At 36.8% G+C, this 19,855-nt stretch overlaps 1 protein-coding gene across 2 annotated transcripts in view; it reads right to left on the bottom strand.

Moving 5' to 3' along the window:
- Positions 1-19,855, bottom strand: part of Cerkl (CERK like autophagy regulator) — an 80,426-nt gene that overhangs the window by 45,308 nt on the left and 15,263 nt on the right. For both annotated transcript variants that reach the window (XM_090342524.1, XM_090342525.1), the window contains exon 2: positions 2,840-3,082. In XM_090342524.1, the coding sequence (XP_090198650.1) occupies positions 2,840-3,082 (243 nt within the window). The remainder of the gene's footprint in view (positions 1-2,839; positions 3,083-19,855) is intronic.

Below are 19,855 nucleotides of genomic sequence, written 5' to 3'. Positions count from 1 at the left end.
GAGAATAGCAGTGGTGCATATAATAATGTCCTAAATTGAAAGACAGCATAACCTCGGAAGACTAGAAAAAGAAGGGAACACCTCTCAGCACAAAGAGCCTGGCTTTCTCCATTCAAAGAATGGCATTTCATCCAACTGAATTTGTCACTTAGATGTTAAGCACTTTAAGGAATATATGGATTAATTGAGCATGAGAATGAAAAAAGCATTAAGGAAACTTAAAGAGGAAGTGTCAGAGACCTTTGAAGCCTGGGCCATTCACTTGTACACAGTGGAGATGATCCAGCACTTTTTGAGGGGTGTGTTGATAAGAAAGCACTTTCCATGCCTACTAGGGTGCAGACCTGTGGTCATCACTTGCACAATCTGCTTATTCCTTCATTTTCATTTTCCTCTATTTTGGTCACTGCCATTGGTTGATTTGGAAAGTGAACCTATACTTGCATTTTGTGTGTGCACCAGTCCTGAGGCTGGAACTCAGGGTTCATTTATTTCTTAAGATTGTGACACTTGAGCCATAGCTCTACTTTTGGCTCTGTGCTGGTTAAGAATGTTGGAGAGTCATAGATGTGTTTTCCATGCTGATTCGATTCTAATTGCAATCCTCAATTCTCAGCTTCCTGAGTAACTATGACTACTGCGTAAGCCATTGGCACCTAGCAATATATTTGATTTTTAATAAGCAAAGTCACTTTACGCAAGCCAGGAGCTGATGGCTCACACCTGTAATCCTAGCTACTCAGGAGGTTAAGATCTTGGAATTGCAGTTCAAAGTCAGCAAGGCTATGAGACTCATCTACATTTGTTCACTTAAAATCTAGAAGTAGAGCTGCAACTGAAAATGGTGGAAAGCTATACTGGAGCAACAAAGGAGCAGTGTCCTGGTTCAAGCGCTATGGTTGAGAAAAATACATGCATACTTACATAAATATATACATACATACTCTACTCCAGAACTAACCTGGAGAATGTGACCCTGTAAATTTAACTGTCTCCCACTATTAACTAAACAAAAGCAACAAAAGTGGCATTCCAAGAGACTCACAATCTAAAAGATAGGTAATTTATTTATCACCATAATTTCTCTATATTTCAAACCAACATATCACTTATTAGACTGAATATTTGGACAATAACTTGAGAGGGTTTTGTTCTATTTTGGTTTTGACAAGTCCCTCCACTCTAATAACATTGCTTTTACTGAATTGAGCTTGGTTGTAAAGTCCTCTGCTTATTGTTCTTTGTTTCATGGGTGAGACGTATATACTAAAGACATTGTATAAGCCAGCTCTTCATAAGCCCCCTGAGAGATTTTCTCAGACTTTCAATGCAAGGAAAACTTTGACTCTCCCAAAGAAATGACACAGTTTTAGTTTATGGATCATGCAAGTCTTAGGAATACCTAGTTTGATTTGATTGAAAATACTAATTTTCATTTACTCCTTCATCTCTTTCAATATAAAATACAATAGAATACTCACTAATAAAGTGAAATGTTTTTGGTTAATGACATATGTTTCCTCTGTTTGCAGAGATAAACCAAATGGTGGCCTCTGTGAGTTTCTTCGTTGTCAAAAGAATCAAATCTCTTTAAAGATTTTAAAGAGGCTAACAAGGAAATGTGATACTATTTAGTAATGGAGTTTCCAAGGACTAATGAAATGACTTCAATTTATTACTGGTAGATATAAGCTAAGCAGCTGCCTGCCATTGTCTAGTGTGTATCCTCCTGATTTTCATGATCAACAGGGCCCAGGACGGGAAGTATCTGACAATACTGTAGACCCATTCTTTGGCATATATTTTTGTCCAGAGTTACCCAATACCAAATTATACCATAAACTACCCAGCTGCCTCTAACATAGTCAGTCTGACAAAAAGAATGAAATGGGCTACAAAGAAAACCAAATCTTAAGTTGCAAACCTATGGGAGGGAGGAGGAATCAGATGTATAATCTGAAATGTTAGATTATATTCTAACTATTTTGCTTTTAGAAAGCCAAATTGCAAAAAAAAAAAGAAAGCCAAATTGCATTGTATCTATTACTTTATTTAACATAAAATAATAATAGAATATCATTAGAAATTTATACTGAGTTAATAAAGTGATATGACTTAATTAACATAGTCCTACATATTTACCGTCATAAAAAATCTACCCCAGTGAACAACTCTCTCGTTTGACATAGTATAGGATCTGTTCCTTTACCAATTATTATCTATGAAATACCTTATTTTCAAATATCCAGTGTATATATGAACTGGATATGTATGTTTAGATGCAAGGAAAATAAGCTCTGTAAACTGAAATTATAAATGAGATAAATGAATATTTCTAAAAAATCTCACAGGAAAATAAGTTATTTTAAGACTCTGTTATATCAGATTCTCAATGCTTCTTTGTAAATGTGGTCATTCAAAGGCTAATTACTAATTCATTCTATGAGATTTTCATACTCTCATGTCAAAGTCAAAAAGACAATATATGAAACCTGTAGATAAATGTCTTTTTGGAATATTTATTCAAGAGTCTCTAACGGAGTAATAGTACACCAAATTTAATAGCAAATTAATAGGATTATATATCTTGACCAAAGGGGTTTTGCTCCCAGAATGCAAGGATGGTTCACCATGTGAAAGTCAATCAGTGTAACCAGAGATTAAGGAGGAAATATGATCATTTCAAACGATGGAGGAAAAGAACCTGACAATTGCAATGTTCTCTTCTGATCACAAGGCTCAACAAACTATAAGTAAGGAGGTGCCTTACACAGTCAAATGTTGTTCATACTCATGAATATGACATGCTTACGTTACAAATTCTGTGAGTAGTACTTACCGGCCAGAATGCTTTCCAACTGTCTAAACCAGATATCACAGTGGTCTTCACTTAAATTGATAAGATCAAGAGTAGAATCCTTCAATTTATTTTGCTCCTTTTTCAAGCAGATGAAAAGTGTGATACCTAATAAAGTACCATTTCCCTGCTGCTTAACAAAACAGCGCCGTTTCAGTTTTACCGAGAATATGTCCTTCAGTTCAATTAACTCTTCTTTGCACTTCAAATCACACTTGGAGTCACCTGAAAAGGAAATTAGATTTCCCAATCAAAATCTTTGTCCATATTTTAAATAAATGGATAATAGACAAAATGCTTTTACATTTGTAACTGTATGGCTTGTATTTACATCAGTCCATACAGGATATGAGAAGGGAAAATAAAGAACAAATTAGGTCTACTTTCCCAAAAATGATGGAAAAAATTAGTTCCTTCCCATGTAAGGTCCGGAATATTCAAATTCAGAATACTCAATTTTTGAAGAATTCCATCCATACAAAGCACTATTTTAGTAATAATAAATCAGTACCATGCAAGGAGCTTCTAATACTAGCAAAATGAAGTGATTCCACTGACAGAAGTAAGTTTAGGATAGAGTGGTGAACTCAACAGTAATGAAAAAGAAATGAACAGGTAAAGCTCCAGTGAACAAGCATATATGCAGAACAAGACATTGATTTCTCTTGGTAAGAAACAGTATGCACTGCCACTTGAAAAACAATCCCTCTTAATATATAGAAATGAAAAAAAAAACGTGGCATAGAATTTGGAATTTTAGCAGTAATCTTTAACCATAGGTGAAAAATAATTTCAACTATCATTCAAAATAGAAGTATTTTCTCCTTAAAAATCAAAGGAGCTCACACACTTTTGTTTCTGCTTAATGGGGAATTATGAGTCAGTTCTTCCTTCTTCCTTGATGCAACTACAACAGCACAAAGACACATGAAGCAGTAATACCCGAGAGAGAGAGAGAGAGAGAGAGAGAGAGAGAGAGAGAGAGAGAGAGAGAGAGAGAGACAGAGAGAGAGACAGAGAGACAGAGAGAGAGAGACAGAGACAGACAGAGAGAGAGACAGAGAGAGAGACACAGAGAGAGAGAGAGAGAGAGAGAGAGAGAGAGAGAGAGAGAGAGAGAGAGAGAGAGAGTGTGCGTGCATTCCTCAACACTGTAACCTGAACTCAGGACCTTCTGTGTGGTATTTTAACTCAAAGCTGATGTTCTACCACATACATCACATCTCCTGGATTTTTGCTACTTAATTGGAAATGAGAGGCTCTTGAATTTGTCGGTCCTTGCTAACTTAAAAATAAGGCTCTTAGATCTCAGCCTGCTGAGTGACATGAGACACAATACCTGGCTCTGATATATCTTTTGAAAAGAAAGAAAACACTATTCTCAGTTTAGAAGTTGACATCACCATAAGTTAGAAAAGCTCTAAATCAAAACAACATGGCAAATATGAAGAGACGAAGATACTTCACATACAAGTCACCTAATAACCAATATGTCCTAAAGATCCATAGCCTACAAAGACCAAATGAATAGAAATATTTAAAACATAACATCTATTTAATCAAGAGCACAAATACTTTCATGGAAAAGTACATAAAAGACCCAAGCTGGCAGATCACAAAAGAAGAAATGCAAATTGACCAATGAGCATATGAAAAAGTTCAACCTAATTAGTAATCAAAGAAATGCAAATTGAAACAACAAGATACCACTGCTTGCCTTTTAGGTTGGCAAGAGATCAAAAATAAGGCTCAGTGATGGTAGAGCTCCAGGGAAGCACCCCCTCGCTGGTGGGCACACAGAAATGGTAGCCACTGGAAGACAAGTGGGGATGAGTATCAAAAGGCTTCAAATGTTAATTGCAGTGATACTTCGGATAGCAATAATATTTGAAGCAACACTAGTATTTTCAGTGGGAAATGCTGAATAAACCAGAGGGCTCCTCTATATCTCTTTGGTGAACAAGAGTGTGAGCTATTCTGCTCTGGAAATAAACTCATGCTAAGAAGAATGGGTATTAAGTGCAATAACTCCATGTTGAAAAGATATTGGGGAATTTGATCCCACTTTTATTAAAAGAAGATTAAAAAGAGAAAAGTATACAAAAGCCTTAAGACACTCACCTATTAAAAGGGAGAGTTGACTAAAGGGCATGAGATTAAGTTTTTCTCACAAGCCTCCATAACTTTCTCTTCTAATAATCAAATAATCAGAACTACAGAATTATTTTTAATGTTGAAAAGATAAAATGAATGTTTTTCATCCAAAAATTAACATTAGAAATCTACCACAAGAAAATAAATATTACATGTACAATTCAGCCCCAAACAAAGCTTACCCAAGCTTGGTGTGTGTGTGTGTGTGTGTGTGTGTGTGTGTGTGTGTGTGTGTGTGTGTGTGTGTGTGTGTTAGTTCTTGGGGCTTGAATTCATATCCTGGGTGCTGGCCCTGAACTTTTTTGCTCAAGGCTAGAGCTCTACCACTTGGGTCACAGCTCCATTTCCCACTTTTTTTTGATGGTTTATTGGGTGTAAGAATCTCAAGGACTCTCCTGCCCGGGCTGGCTTTGAATTATCATCCTCAAATCTCAACCTCCTGAGTAGTAGAATCACAAGAATGCACCACAGGCTCCCAGCTTAGCCAAGCATTATTTGGGTGAAATTTAGAAATAATCTAAACATCAAAATGTGATGAATAATAAATACATGTAAGTGTTCATATAAAGAAATGCACATATACACTGGGACATGATAAATTATATAAGGACTCTGAGGCCAAAGGAAGATAGGCCTAAGTGTGGTGGACAAAGGCTCAGTAGCTTTGTGCATCTGACCAGGTAGAGTGACTCCAGGAAAAGGAAACAAGAGATATTTTGTAGTTAGCATTGCTTTTTTTTGTTTCCTTTTCCCTCTGTTTGTTTGTTAGTTTGATTATGTTACGAGGAGGATGGGAAGGCACGTAAAAGGTAGAATAAGGGTGAACAAATGTAGTCATAGAGTTCACTGGACTCCACATGGGACATGAACTGTGGGTGGAGAAAAGACGGGAAAACTGGGAGAGAGAAATGAGAGGGAGACATGATTCAAATAGAATTGTACTCATTACTAAAGTCATGTAACTGTAACACATCTCTATATCAACTCTACAGTAACAATAAAAAATTTAAAAATGTGAGTTCCATAAAATACGTTTATTTCTGTGGTGTCATGTTAGCACAATTACAACATAGAACCGAATAGAAAAGTGTCTCGAGGAGAACAATGCAATTTCATTAGAGGGTTGTATGAGTTTATTGAATAAATACTGTCAGTGTAATAAATTTCATATGTATATAAATATTCATGAGAGCACTTGGGAAGATAAAAAGATTATGAGTAACTTTTCACATATGAATTTCTAATTTTTCTACAATGAATGTATTTGTGATTAACTGATATTAGTCACCATGGAATGGTTTCTGATCATTCTACTTTCTTGAATTTACAAATTTCATTCCTTAAATATTTCATGAACATATTTTACATGCCAGACACTGCCCTAATCATTGACTCCTTCCAATAATCCCATGGAGTAAATAGATTTCCCTATAATGGAAGAAAGTGATGATGTCCACAGCCATATCTGTGGTAGGGGAAATTGCAAGGTCTAAATTCAAGACCTCAAGCTGATGTCTATCACAATGTCTCCACAGGCTTGAGCTCGTGACAATTGGGCTGCCGCTTCAAGGAAACACATTTGCCAGCCCTCTCATCAGTTATTGCTGTTGTTATTTATTGAAACTGAAGTTGAAACTGCATAGATTTCTAACTTAAAGTATCTGTTGTCTCTTCTATAATTCCATACACCATGCCTTAATAAATCCCTCATGATCACTCTTGGATAGGCACTTTTTTTTACCTTTCTAAGACTCTGAATAAAGTATTCATTCCTAAAATATTTTGTCTACTTCATTCTATTTTAGGGCTTTTTGAGGTACCTATATTGTCCTACAAATCTGTAACTAGAACCTGGAGAGTGTAGTTACATGATAGAGCTTGCCTAGCACATGCGAAGCCCTGAGTTAGAAACTCAGAATCACACACACACACACACACACACACACACACACACACACACACACACACACACACACAAATGCTGCTTGGGTGTATGAACAAGAGTAAGAAAAGATACTATCCATATTACTCTCAGGCTGAAAACTAGGAAGTAGCTATTTAAAAGATACAGAATTGATTATTGTTCTGCATTGAGCACCCTCTACCCACTTGTACTTTTCCCCCAAAATAGCTTTTCATTACGTCTCTCTGAGCAGTGGACCAGCTGGCTCTCCTTGGCACAGCAGCAGACACCATCTTCCACACATCAAGGAGGGTTAAAAGCAGAGGTTCTCTGGTTTCTTAATGGAAAGCCCTCAGGCTTACCACAGGAAAGGTCAAAGGTTCTGAGATCATCTGATGGGATGAGCTAGAAACCTAATGCCCTTCTTTCTCCATAACCCCAAATCCAAAACATTCGTTGGCCCCTCAGAACAGACAAACACTAGGACAAACAACAACCACAAAACAACAGCCACAAAAACAGGAAAACCCTATGCCGTGGCGCCTGGCTTGGAGATTACTTGTCTACACCTCTTATGAGATGACTTGGAGTATGTAATTTTCCAAATGAATCAGAAAAACAGTGCTTTTTATCAAGGCTGAAAACGCTTTTAAGTATTACAACTCTTTTCCAACTCCCCCCCACACACACACCGCCTTCAGGAGAGCCTCTCTGAGTCCCAAATCAGCCAACTCTTGCAGATGATGCTTTCTGCCACAAGATAAACAAATGCTCTCACAATTAGCCACAAAATCTGCACTTCTGTGAACAATCTAATACACACGCACATATCCCATCACCACCAGCAGCAGCAGCAATGTACTTACTTCAAGGCATTCACTTTTAACTTCACACTAAGACAAACCTCTTTTTGTAAAAGAAATTGGAGAAAGATTTATTCATAAATCCATCTTTGATATGAGCATGTTAAGATACGGAAAGCATCTGTAGATAATTTCCTGCAGGTTACTGACGTTAAATCCCTACAAATGGCATACAACTTTGCTTACTGGCATGTAACTTCTTATTTGAAATCTCTCAGTTCCTTATGTCCTACTGGTGATACTAGCTGGTACAGACCATTAACTGTCCTCTCACATTACTTGCAAAGATACTGGGGCCATCTGTTCTTGCAGGGGATTTACGTACACATCTATTGGATATCAGGCTATTTTTTTAAATTCGGCACCCACTTCCTATTGTTGTAATGTCTTGAGGGAGAAAAGTCAATTTAATTACAGGGAATAAAAATAACCTGTCCTGGCAGGTTCCCCTGTCACCATGAGAGCAAAGTAGGACCCGCTTAAAGTAGGTTGCAGTGGCTAATAAGGAGAGCAAAACCAAGAACACTTAAGAATATTTAGCAAAGGTTTAACCAAAATAGAACAGTGAATGGCACTTTTAAAAATATTACTGTAAGCCTAAGGCTTGTCTAAATCAATCTTGGCACATCTGTCTGATGTAGACCGTAAACAGGATTAGAGCTGGGTTTATCTGCTTGGTGCTAATTGTGCTCACAGTTTCTGCACATGTCCACCTCATAAAATACTGCCTGCAAAACAGTCCTGAATGATAGACCTTCCCACAACAGAGTGTGCGTGCACACACACACACACACACACACACACACACACACACACGCGGTATATTAGATGGTGAAACAATGTGATGTCTAATAATTTTTGGCTCTTCAGAATTACTTATCTAATCCCCTAATTAAAAATACAAAATTCTGTTTGAATACACCACATACTGAGATAAATCTTTGAAGCAAGGGACCAATAAATTTGAATACACTTTAATTGTAAGAAGAAAACACAATTTAATTGTTAATAATCAGGTTAAAGTATGATTTAAACAAATGGGACTGCTTCTATAGTTGGGGGAAAACACACCACAATGTATTACTGTCCTCAAGGTCTATGATATAACACTTGTTAGCAGGAAAGTGTAGTTCTTAAATATATACACTTATCAAGAAAGACATTGTGAAAATAGTACTTCTACCCAGTATAGAAATTAGACACAAAATTCCCATGTTATTATTCTCAGGGAAACTATCGTTATTTTTTTTAATTTACATATTTTGCATTGGTTTGGGTTTTGAAATACAAATAATAAAAATGTTAATTCTTTTACTCAGACCAATATTTAGTACTTACTATGTAAAAATATTAAAATTTTAAATTAGATAATATGTTAATCATAAATAGATGTAAAATTAACATTTTTAAAAGATACTATAGGAAAGCATTTTAAGATGTCTGACTTTCAATCATAATCTTTCTCTTAAAGCTATAATTTATTTGTGTTTTATGTATCTTGGGTCATTCTGAAAAATTAACTGTTTTCCTCAATGTCTCCTAGTAGCAAAAGATATATAGATACCTAGAACACTATGTACTGAAGAGAAATATTCAGCAGTAATTGGAAACTTAAAACATTTTAATGCTTAGTATAAACCACTGTTCTTAGTGTGTGGTTACGACAGAGATAGGAGGTCACTGCAATTTCCGTAATGCTATGGGATTTGCCAGTTGTCCACCATATTGACATTTGTACTCATGAAGAAAAAGGAAAAGTCATGTTGTATAAATAAAGACATTTGCTATAAATTTTATCACCAGGCACTGCATTCTCCACGTCCCCAAGCTTTTGTATTTAACTCTCCTGGATAAACAAGTAATACAAGTACTTTTCAAAAACTCTGTCATTCTATAAATTTGTTTTTTACTAGTTGGTAGTGGCATGGCAGATACAAAATAAGTGTTTCTGCAATAAATGGTAAAGCTCTTGCACAATATGAGATGCAGACAACCTGCATGTTTTTCATGAAACACCTTTACCTTTATTTTTAAAATACCAATGAGATAGATTATTGTATTCTAATATGAATTTTTGTCAGGCTTTCTCTGGAATAATGAGCAAAATAAGCCAGTCAAAGAAACCTGGGGATGCAGATCAGATCTGTGACAGAGCAGTTATCTAGTTAGCATGTGCAAAAGGGAAGGAAAGAGGGAAGGAAGGAAGGAATGAAGGAAGGAAGGAAGAAAGGAAGGGAGGGAGGGAGGGAGGGAGGGAGGATGGAATAAGAATAGAAAGAGGGAGAAGGAGGAGAGAGGGAAGCAAAAATGATGGCTACCAGTGATAAATTACACTATTTCAAAAAGTCAGAATTATGTAAAACGTGTACATGTCACAATGAGTTTCTCAATCTTAAAAGAATTTTTTTGATGGGACTATCTTCCCTTGAAAATACTGCAAATAGAATGTGTCACTATTCTGAAACTCTGTATAATTCAGTGAAATTTTCCAGATGGCCAATATTGGATGTTATAAAAATCATGCATGAGAAAAATATCCTTTTACAGTGAGTGAATAATAAACTTTCAGATGGACTCTAAAATTATGTTTGAAATGTTTTTAACTTTCGCATTATAACTAATTAGTACTGGGTATGTTTTGCTATAGTACCAAAGCAGACTACCAACCATTATGGGAAAACACTGTTTTTTAACCCTTTGGGTTTTGTTTGTTTTGTTTTGTTTTTTTGGCCAGGCCTGTGGCTTGAATTCAGGGCCTGGCTACTGTCCCTGAGCTTCTTTTGCTTAAGGCTAGCACTCTACATTATTAAAGTTCACTTCCTTCTCAAACTGTACTCTGTATGAAACTGATTTGGTCTTATGTATTTCAACCAAAGTAAAGCATTCACAGCAGACCAAAGGCAGAAGCCATCAGAGAAGTCAGCTGACATCCCTAAGCCAGACATTAGAGATTTATACAAATACAAAATAGTGAAGAGTGGAACTGCTTCTTTATTGTTTTAGAAAGAAGTTATATTAAATAAAATATCATTTATATTAGCATACAGTTAATTTATTGATATTTCTTTATTGGCTTTATTTTTTCCACACTATATATCTAACAGGGGACTTTGAATGTGCTAGGCAAGCTTTCCATCACAGATCTACATTCTCAGCCCCTTAATTAATATTTTAGAGGTATTTAATTTCCAGCATAAATAAAACTTCTTGATGGTATCCAAGTATTTTTTATTGCTACTTAATGAGTTAAAGGTATCTTAAGACCAAAATGAGAGTACCTGGTACATTTCTTAATACTGTTAAGAAAATACAACCCAGGGTTGTGAGCCTGGCCTAGTGGTAAAGTGCTTGCCTATCATACAGGAAGTCCTGGGTTCACATCCTTGGTACCACATGAACAGAAAAAGTAGGAAGCGGTTCTGTGGTTCAAGGAAAGTCCAAGGACAGTGTCCAGGCCCTGAGTTCAAGCCCCAGTACAGGAAAAAAATAAAAGAATTAAACTTAAAACTGGCATTATGGAAGAGGCTCCTATTAGATCTGAAATGAAATAAGAGAACAATTCACAATGCTAATGTTGTAAGGCATGCCTGTAACCTCCAATGAGATACAGTTCAATGCAGTATGTTTAGTGCCCTTCAGATAGGGCACTCAAGTGCCACTTCTGACTTCGCTTTCTACCGCTGTGTATCTATTTGTTTTATTTCACATGTCCACATCCCTCACTGTACTTAAAAAAATCATTCATGGGAGAGAGAGAGGGCTTTGACAAGTGCAGCAACAGAAAATACGACCTTAATGGATTTACTCATAAAAATGCAGTCATTTCTTTCGCATCATCGGACATATGTGTATGAGTACATCACTACTATTCATGTATGTTCATGTATGTTCACATGGGGTTCATAAAGTGCAAAAGTAACTCGTCATGAGCCTCAGCCATCGGATCCTTGGCCTTCCTGCTCTAGTTCTCAGCCACTGACCTTAACAATACCTCCCTCATTATCTTCAGCTCTAATCTCTGTATCCCAGCACCTAGCTCAATGTTTCAAACCCAGGCTGGTCATGCAATAAATGTTTGATAGCAAATATAGTCAGTAACAATCAGATGCTATCTTAATTATACCATATGAATTTCCACCTCTAGACCTTTGCTCCTTCATTTCCTGGCAAATTGAAGGCCTTCTTGTCTCCAGTCTTTTCAAACATTAACCAACTTTCCAAGCACATGAAGGCATTCTTCCAGGAAACATCCTTTTTTTCTGAGTGCCTCTGAATCCTACAGTTCAGTTCCACACAATTGACTTACCAGAGGGAGAGGGCATACAAGTTTTTGAAAGATATATGTGTGTGTGTGTGTGTGTGTGTGTGTGTGTGTGTGTGTGTGTATAATATGTGTATATGTGTATTACATACCATATCATCTAAGGCTATAAACTTATTCGTTAAGCATTAATGGTTTAATATTGTGATTGTAGGGAGAGGTTTGAGAATGAATGACACTGTAGTAGCTTCTTCACTTCAGCATTTTCAACACTTAAAATGTTAATGTTATTGTAAATGAACCTCTATGGGCAGCTGCCTATATGAAAACAATATAAAATATTTTAATCTTAATTTTTTGTCTAAGCAAGTGCTCGAGCTATATCACTAACCATTTTGTTTGCATTTTATTGTTTAGATAGTTTTCTTGCTAACTTCCAAGGCTAGATTTGAACTCTCAATCGATCTGAGTAAATAGGATTATGGATGTGAACCACTATACTTGGTTGAGTTTCTAACTTGTTATGTCCTAGAACTTACTGGACTATGATACAGGCCATAATTATAGCTTCTGTTGTTAGATCTAAGTACAAAGTCTTACTATGGATGTCCATCTTAATATAAGCCTTTTCATCTCCCAATCAACACAACTCACTCTTCTGTCTGTAGAAGTCCTCAGGGAAGCTTGGATTGCTATTACCTCTGCCATGGCTGTCAACCTATGCAGTGATACACAAGCTACTCACAGCAGTCATAGTGAGGGTATTACATTGTCAGTCCCAGAGATTATGCTCGAAATAGCAGAAAAGGTATTAGAGCATTCTGTTCACTTCTGCCCTTCAAACTCTCATTCATCCAAAAACAAGAAGTTTATCTGAATAACTGTTCAAAGTCCAGGGAAATGGAATTTGATGGAGACAAATCTATGTTAATGGAAGGCACAGAACTATAGGTAGAAAAATTAAAGCAGCAGAAAATTTCACTTGAGAACTACTGGCTCCCAACAGCAAAAAGTTCTTCCAAGGATCTGAACTAGCGAGAGATAGAAGGATAACTCTTGTCCATACAAAGAAACACTAGGAAAGATGCACCTGAGCAGCCTCCAGTACCTGACCTGGAGAGCCTACCTTCTGCCAGGGGCAGAACAAGGTTTCAGGTCAGGAAGTCAGGAAAATAAGATGAAGAAATGCCAGCAAGTGTCAAAAAGTCACCTTTATATGTAATTCAAGTTGTTCTAAACAACAATTATAAACATTAGTTTATTCATTTGATAAGTATTTTCAGGCTTAGGCTTATTGAAGAAAAAGGCAAAGTAATAAGCTATTTTAATACTGCTTGTCAGGTTTATTTTAAATATTCAACATAATGTTTATGACAAAGTTCATGTTTATTTTAATATGCTAGGAACATAGGTTATAGGAAGGAGCTTTTTTTTCTATCATTTGAAGTATATAATTGATGAGTATGTCCCAGGTTTTTTTTACTTGTTTCTGGAATTGAAAAAGAATGTTAAGTCAATACAATAAAAATCACTGAGTAAACCAATGACTCAAGCCTGTAATCCTAGCTACTCAGGAGGTTGAGATACAAAGATCATAATTTGAAGCTAACCGGCTGAGAAAGTCTGTGAGATTCTTATCTTCAATTTGCACAAAAAAAATCAGAAATGGAGCTGTAGCTTATGTGTTAAAGTACAAGCACTGAGAGGGGAAAAAAAAAACCTCAATGACGGTGGTCAGGCCCTGAGTTCAAGCATCAGGACCAGCACCAAAAAATTAATTAATTAGTTAATTAATTAAATCACAAAACACTAATCAAGAAGAGCCAAAAAGAACTTATCTATAAAATATCATCAAGTTTTCCAACTCTCAAAATTATTTAAATTATTGTCAGCTGCACTCAGGCAGAATGGAAGGGTAAAAAGTTGTGTTTTGGGCTGGGAGTTTGGCCTAGTGGTGAGTGCTCGCCTAGCATGCACGAAGGCCCGAGTTCAATTTTTCGGTACCACATATATAGAAAAAAGACAGAAGAGGGGCTGAGACTCAAGTGGTAGAGCTCTAGCCTTGAGAAAGTCCAAGGACAGTGCTCAGGCCCTAGCTCAAGCCCGGGACTGGTATATATAAAAACAGTTGTGTTTCAACAAAGTAAAAATTTATGTCTTAGTAAAATTTTATCCAGTTCTAGTCATAAAAAATGCGTTACTTTACCTACATATTTGCAGTCAAACACAGTTTTAAAAAGAATTTTGGAGCAGAAATGAGAGGAAGTCAATTATTTTTCCTGAAAACATTTTAAATTCATTCCAACTCTGGTATTAAAATCAGTTCAATGTTTTCATTTTGGCATTCTACATACATGGCATTTATACATGTGTGTTCCCAGTTAAAGCATGGTCCCGATTAAAGCATGGTTTTTAAGTGTTCTCTTTTCATCATCTTTCAGCATAATTTCTACCACATTATGATAAGAGACCAAAATTCAGTAAGAATGGAGAAAATCTTAATATGAAAATTCCAGACACAATGTAAATGTTCTAGTTTAATACGTAGCGTGTAAATCAACATAAAGTACTTTATGAGATTACAGCAAGCCATTTCCCCCTCTGGGCTGTAATACTTCTGTCAGGTTCTTTTTTAGAAAGATAAATTTGATATCAATACGATGTGACACAACTGCATCAAACCTTAATTTCACTCACAGTAAGAAGTCACAGGATTAAATAACACGGTGCAGTCTTTTAGAAAAGTTTATTGCTTCCAGATGGATTCAAGTTTCCTTTCAGCCCTGATTACATCTAACATGCACAGGGTGCCAGCATTATAAAGGACAGAGTCAAAAATACCATTTGTATAACCGGGGTGGGAGGGACAAGAGGGTGATCTTTGGTTTTAAATACGGCTTATGAATCAAGTCTTGACTATTTTTAAGGAATTATAATAAACATTGGATAAAAAAGCAACACTGTATGATAAATATGGTGAACAATGTCTGTTCCACAAAAACACACAAATCTACAGTAAATGGATATAAAATGACTCCTGTTCAGGCTGCACACTCTGAGCCCCCATATGGGGCTGTGCCATGTGTCACACTGCATGGGGTGTGCTACCAAGATGCCCACCTGTGCCAGTGTGCCCAAAGAGCCTCCGTTTCACCATCAAATACCAGCCCAGTGGCTTATATTAAAAAAAACACTAACAACTTAAGGGCACATTTGCTAACCTTAAAGCAAATAACCACTCTCATTTAAAACATGGTTGCATTTGTCAGTGCCGTAATAAATACAATATGGTTATTACAAAACACAAAACAGTAAACCTTTCCTTATAATGTAAATTAAAAAGTAAAATTGTATCTGCTGTACCTAATCTGTGGGAATTTTTTTTGAAGAAATGTGATTGAAGGATTTCAGTCAGTAGACAGGGACCAACTTTTAGAATACAATAAAACTATGCATCTAGCTCTATTTTTCTCATTCTCTTAAGATTTTAAAAGTGCTTTTCTTAAAAAATTATACAAATGAGAAAGCAGACTGGATACAAATGGTAAGTAATTTATTATGTACCCTTAAAACAGATTAGCAATTTAAATATAACTGTGGGTCAGGACAGCAAAGATGAGAAGAATCAATTTTTGGAAGTACAGAAGATCGTTCTTGTTGGAGAATCTTTTAAGAGAATGGTTGTAAACTGAGTGTGTGGCTCAAATCTGTAATCCTAGCTCCTTGGGAGGCAGAGATCAGGGGGTCACTGTTCTGGGCCAGTCTCAACAAAAAAGTTACTGAGATTCTATACGAGCCAGTGGCTACATTAGGTAGCCTATGCCTGTTACTCAGCTATTAAAAAAAAAAAGCACCCTTTCTGGGTGCAGCAGTGCAAACTTATCATCCCCAGTAACCCAGGAAAACACAAGTAGAGGATCAAAGTCCAGGTTTACCAGGGCATAAAGAGAAACTACCTCAAAAATAGTCCATGGGTTCAGTCTAGGAGTTTGGACTAATGGTAGAGTGCTTGCCTAGCATGCACAAAGCTCTGGGTTTTATTACTGGGTACCACATACATAGAAAAAGGCAGAAATGGTGTTGTGGCTCAAGTAGTAGAGCTTTAGCCTTGAGAAAGCCCAAGGACAGTGTTCAGACTCTCAGTTCAAGCCCCAGGACTAGCAAAAAGGAAGGAAGGAAGGAAGGAAGGAAGGAAGGAAGGAAGGGAGGGAGGGAGGGAGGGAGGGAGGGAGGGAGGGAGGGAGGGAGGGAGGGAGGGAAGGGTGCATAGGAAAAGGGGTTCAATTGTGGCTCTAGTGGTAGAGTGCTTGTCTAGCAGTTGCTTTGAATTCAGTCCCCCTGTTCAAAGACAGAGAGGCACAGTAGTGGGATTGTGGGTAGAAGGGGGAAAGGAGGGTTCTAATCTAACTCATACGCATGTCTACTTTTCTTCTGTACATTCTCAACCAAAAGAAGACACATATAATTATGGCACTTTATTAACTGTCTTTAGGGAGAAACAAGTTCCTTAAAGTAAGGAACATAAATGAATATTAAAATATCAGGTTAGAGCTGGGAGTTTGGCCTAATGGTAGAGTGCTTGCCTAGCATGCACAAAGACCCGGGTTCGATTCCTTGGTTCCACATACTTAGAAAAAGCCAGAAGTAGTGCTGAGGCTCAAGTGGTAGAGTTCTAACCTTGAGAAAAATCCAAGGACAGTGCTCAGGCCCTGAGCTTAAGCCCACGACTGGTGAAAAAAAAAATCAGGTTATGTGATACTTAGAATGCATAGAAGCGTTTTTAAAAGTTTAATAATTTTTAGTTAGTAGTTTGAATTGTGGTGATATCCTTGATTAACCTGTTTGAAAAATGCTTGAAAATCTACAAGGCAATTGGAAAAGGATTAAATTACAATACAGTGGGACTTAAAATTACATGTCAAATCAATAACAGATCAATGAAGCGGATTCAAACTGGTTAGGCTATCAGGCTCTAAAACAGATAATGGATGAGTCATGTACAGACACATTAAGTATTTCTGCTAATCTTAATACTAATAAATGTTTAGTTAACTGCCCTTCATCAAATACATCACATTGTTTCCAGCAGTGGTTAGCTAATCTTAAGCAGGCCATATTATCTTCAAATATAGCACATACTTGTATAACAATGATTTCAGCTTTTATTTCTTCTCTTAGTAATTTCTAATTGAGAACTTTTCAATCCAAATTTGCCTTTCAGATAGAGACCATCCCTCCCTACTCAGCAAATAATCACTGATAAAAGATGACAGGAGAAATAAAATAACAAATCATATGAGTAGGGCTCTAGAATCATAATTGAAAAACCAGCAAAACTCTGAAGACATTACATTCTGTTCTTAAATTATAAAATCCCACCCTAACTCCATTCTGCAGCAAAACTGGAACTTTACCAATAATGTGAATTTTGCCTTTATTAGTCCCACTTAGCAATATTTCATTCACAAATACGATGTGGTACTACCACACAATTGTGTTATGTAGTGAATCATTATATGCCCTTTGCTAGTCCTAAACTGGTTACAAGGGTTTCTTTGGGAAACAGAAAACTTAAAGGTTTGAGGACAGAAGTATGCTTGTAGAGTTCATAAAACAGAAAGGTTGACTGGTGTTTCTGAGAAAGGTAAAAGGGATAAGATACAAAAATGGAAGAATTAGAAGCGAGTATATTTAGAATTATGCTAGAAAGAATCTCAAATAGTAAGGACTTGGAATACTTTGTTGAATAAACAGAAGAAGAATGTGAACTGAAGTACAATTTATAAACCTCAGCTAGTCGTTATATGGGAATAAACCATATGGGAGGCATAATTAGAGATAGATAGTAATTAAGACAGTGAATATCCAGGTGAGAAATGATGTTAATGGGCTGGGAGTGTGGTCTAGTGGTAGCGTTGTTGCCTAGCATGAAGGAAGCCCTGGGTTCAATTTCTCCTTACCACATACAGAAAAAAAAGCCAGAAATAGTGCTGCTAAGAATCTGAAACTAGGTAATGGCCTAGCTGCATAATCACCATCAACCGCACTGATCTTTTAAGTTAGGAAGATAGGAAGTGCTATTGTTTCAAAATGTTCTCACAGTATAAATCATGTCTCAACATGAAATTTTTTATTTATGTCCCATATCTTTTGAGAGGGAAATAATGTAAACAAATTATGTTGAGATGAATTTGATGGTAAATGTAAAAATGGATCAGACCACTGAGAAACTCAATTATTTAAACTTCAGATTCCAAAAAAATCATCACACTAAATTTCTAAATGTATTTTTGATAAGGGCATTTGCAATTTTATAACTATTATGTAATAAATGGTTTACAAGATGGCTCTCCAGTGGGATGGCCAGATAATTTTCCCATACCATAGACGTAAATAGTAGCTCAATATGATTTAGCAGGAAAGAAAAATCTCTAGCTTGGCTTTGGGGGCTCACTCTTCTAATCCTAGTAGTCAGGAGGCTGGAATCTGAGAGTCACAATTTGAAGCCAGACTGAGGAAAGTCAGACTAAGAGACTCTTATCTCCAATTAACCACCAGAACACTGGAAATACAACTCCGGCCCAGAGTGGTAGATTGCTAGCCTTGAGCACAAAACCTCAGGGACAGCATCAAGGCCCTGAGTTCAAGCCAATACCTCCTCCCAGCCCCTAAGATGATACTTTAAGACACTACAGAAGCCATGGAACAGGCAATGGTACCTACAAACCTATGATTACAGTGTCTACATGTCTACAGTGGCCACATAGGAGCTTACAGACTGATTGTTTTGTTTAAAATACCCTACATTAAGTGGGCATCATTAAGAAATGAAAGAAGCCAGGTGCCAGTGGCTCATGCCTCTAATCCCAGCTAACCAAAAGAGACTGAGAATTGAGAATGGAGAATGGAGAATGGAGAATTGAGGATCTGAATCCAGCCCAGCCAGGAAACTCTGTGAGTCTTATCTCCTTTAACTACCAAGAAGGCCAGAAGTACAGCTGTGACTCAAACAGTAGAGCACTGTCCTTGAGAGAAAATAAAAGGAAGAGAGAAAAAGGGAAAGTAAAAAGAAAAAGAAAAACTCAGGGACGGCACCCAGACCCTGACTTCAAACGCCAGGACCAACACAAAATAAACAAATGTTAAAAGTAAAAATTAATGAAGGCAGGGCCAGGAGTTTGGCCTAGTGGTAGAGTGCTTGCCTAGCATGCACAAAGATCTGGGTTCGATTCCTTGGTACCACATACATAGAAAAAAAAAAAGCTGGAAGTGGTGCTGAGGCTCAAGTGGTAGAGCTCTAGCCTTGAGAAAAATCCAAGAACAGTGCTCAGGCCCTGAGCTTAAGCCCAGGATTGGCCAAAAAAAAAAATTAATGAAGGCAGTAATTTACAGAGGATGTGCTTCAAAATCTCAGGACCATGTAGAAATCCTAAAATCTCTTCCAAAGGACTTGTTGAAAGCACTTTCAAACATAAAATTAAAGAGATTAGGCTAAATTCTATGCTGCCATCAGAAAAAAATAACATCGCCCCATTTGTAAGGAAATAGAAAGACTTGGAAAAATCATATTAAGTGAAATAGTCCAGACCCAAAGAAACATAGGCTCAATGGTTTCCCTCATTTGTAATAATTAGTACACATCCTGGACTCTTCTACCAGAGAATTACATTAGCTCAAAACCTAGGTATGTACATGAGGTCATATAGGATGAGACTAAATGAAAGGATCTCTAGGATATGGAAACAAGAGCTTTATCTTGAGTGATTGTTGTTCTTAATGTACTATGTTATTTCTCTTCTCTTTTGTCGCCCTTCAGT

Source organism: Megascapheus bottae, chromosome 12 (assembly GCF_031878675.1).
Source record: "Megascapheus bottae isolate mThoBot1 chromosome 12, mThoBot2.hap1, whole genome shotgun sequence".
NCBI classification, from domain to species: Eukaryota; Metazoa; Chordata; class Mammalia; order Rodentia; family Geomyidae; genus Megascapheus; species Megascapheus bottae.
Note: the sequence above shows the minus strand (reverse complement) of the source record. Positions and strands in the feature narration are given on the sequence as shown.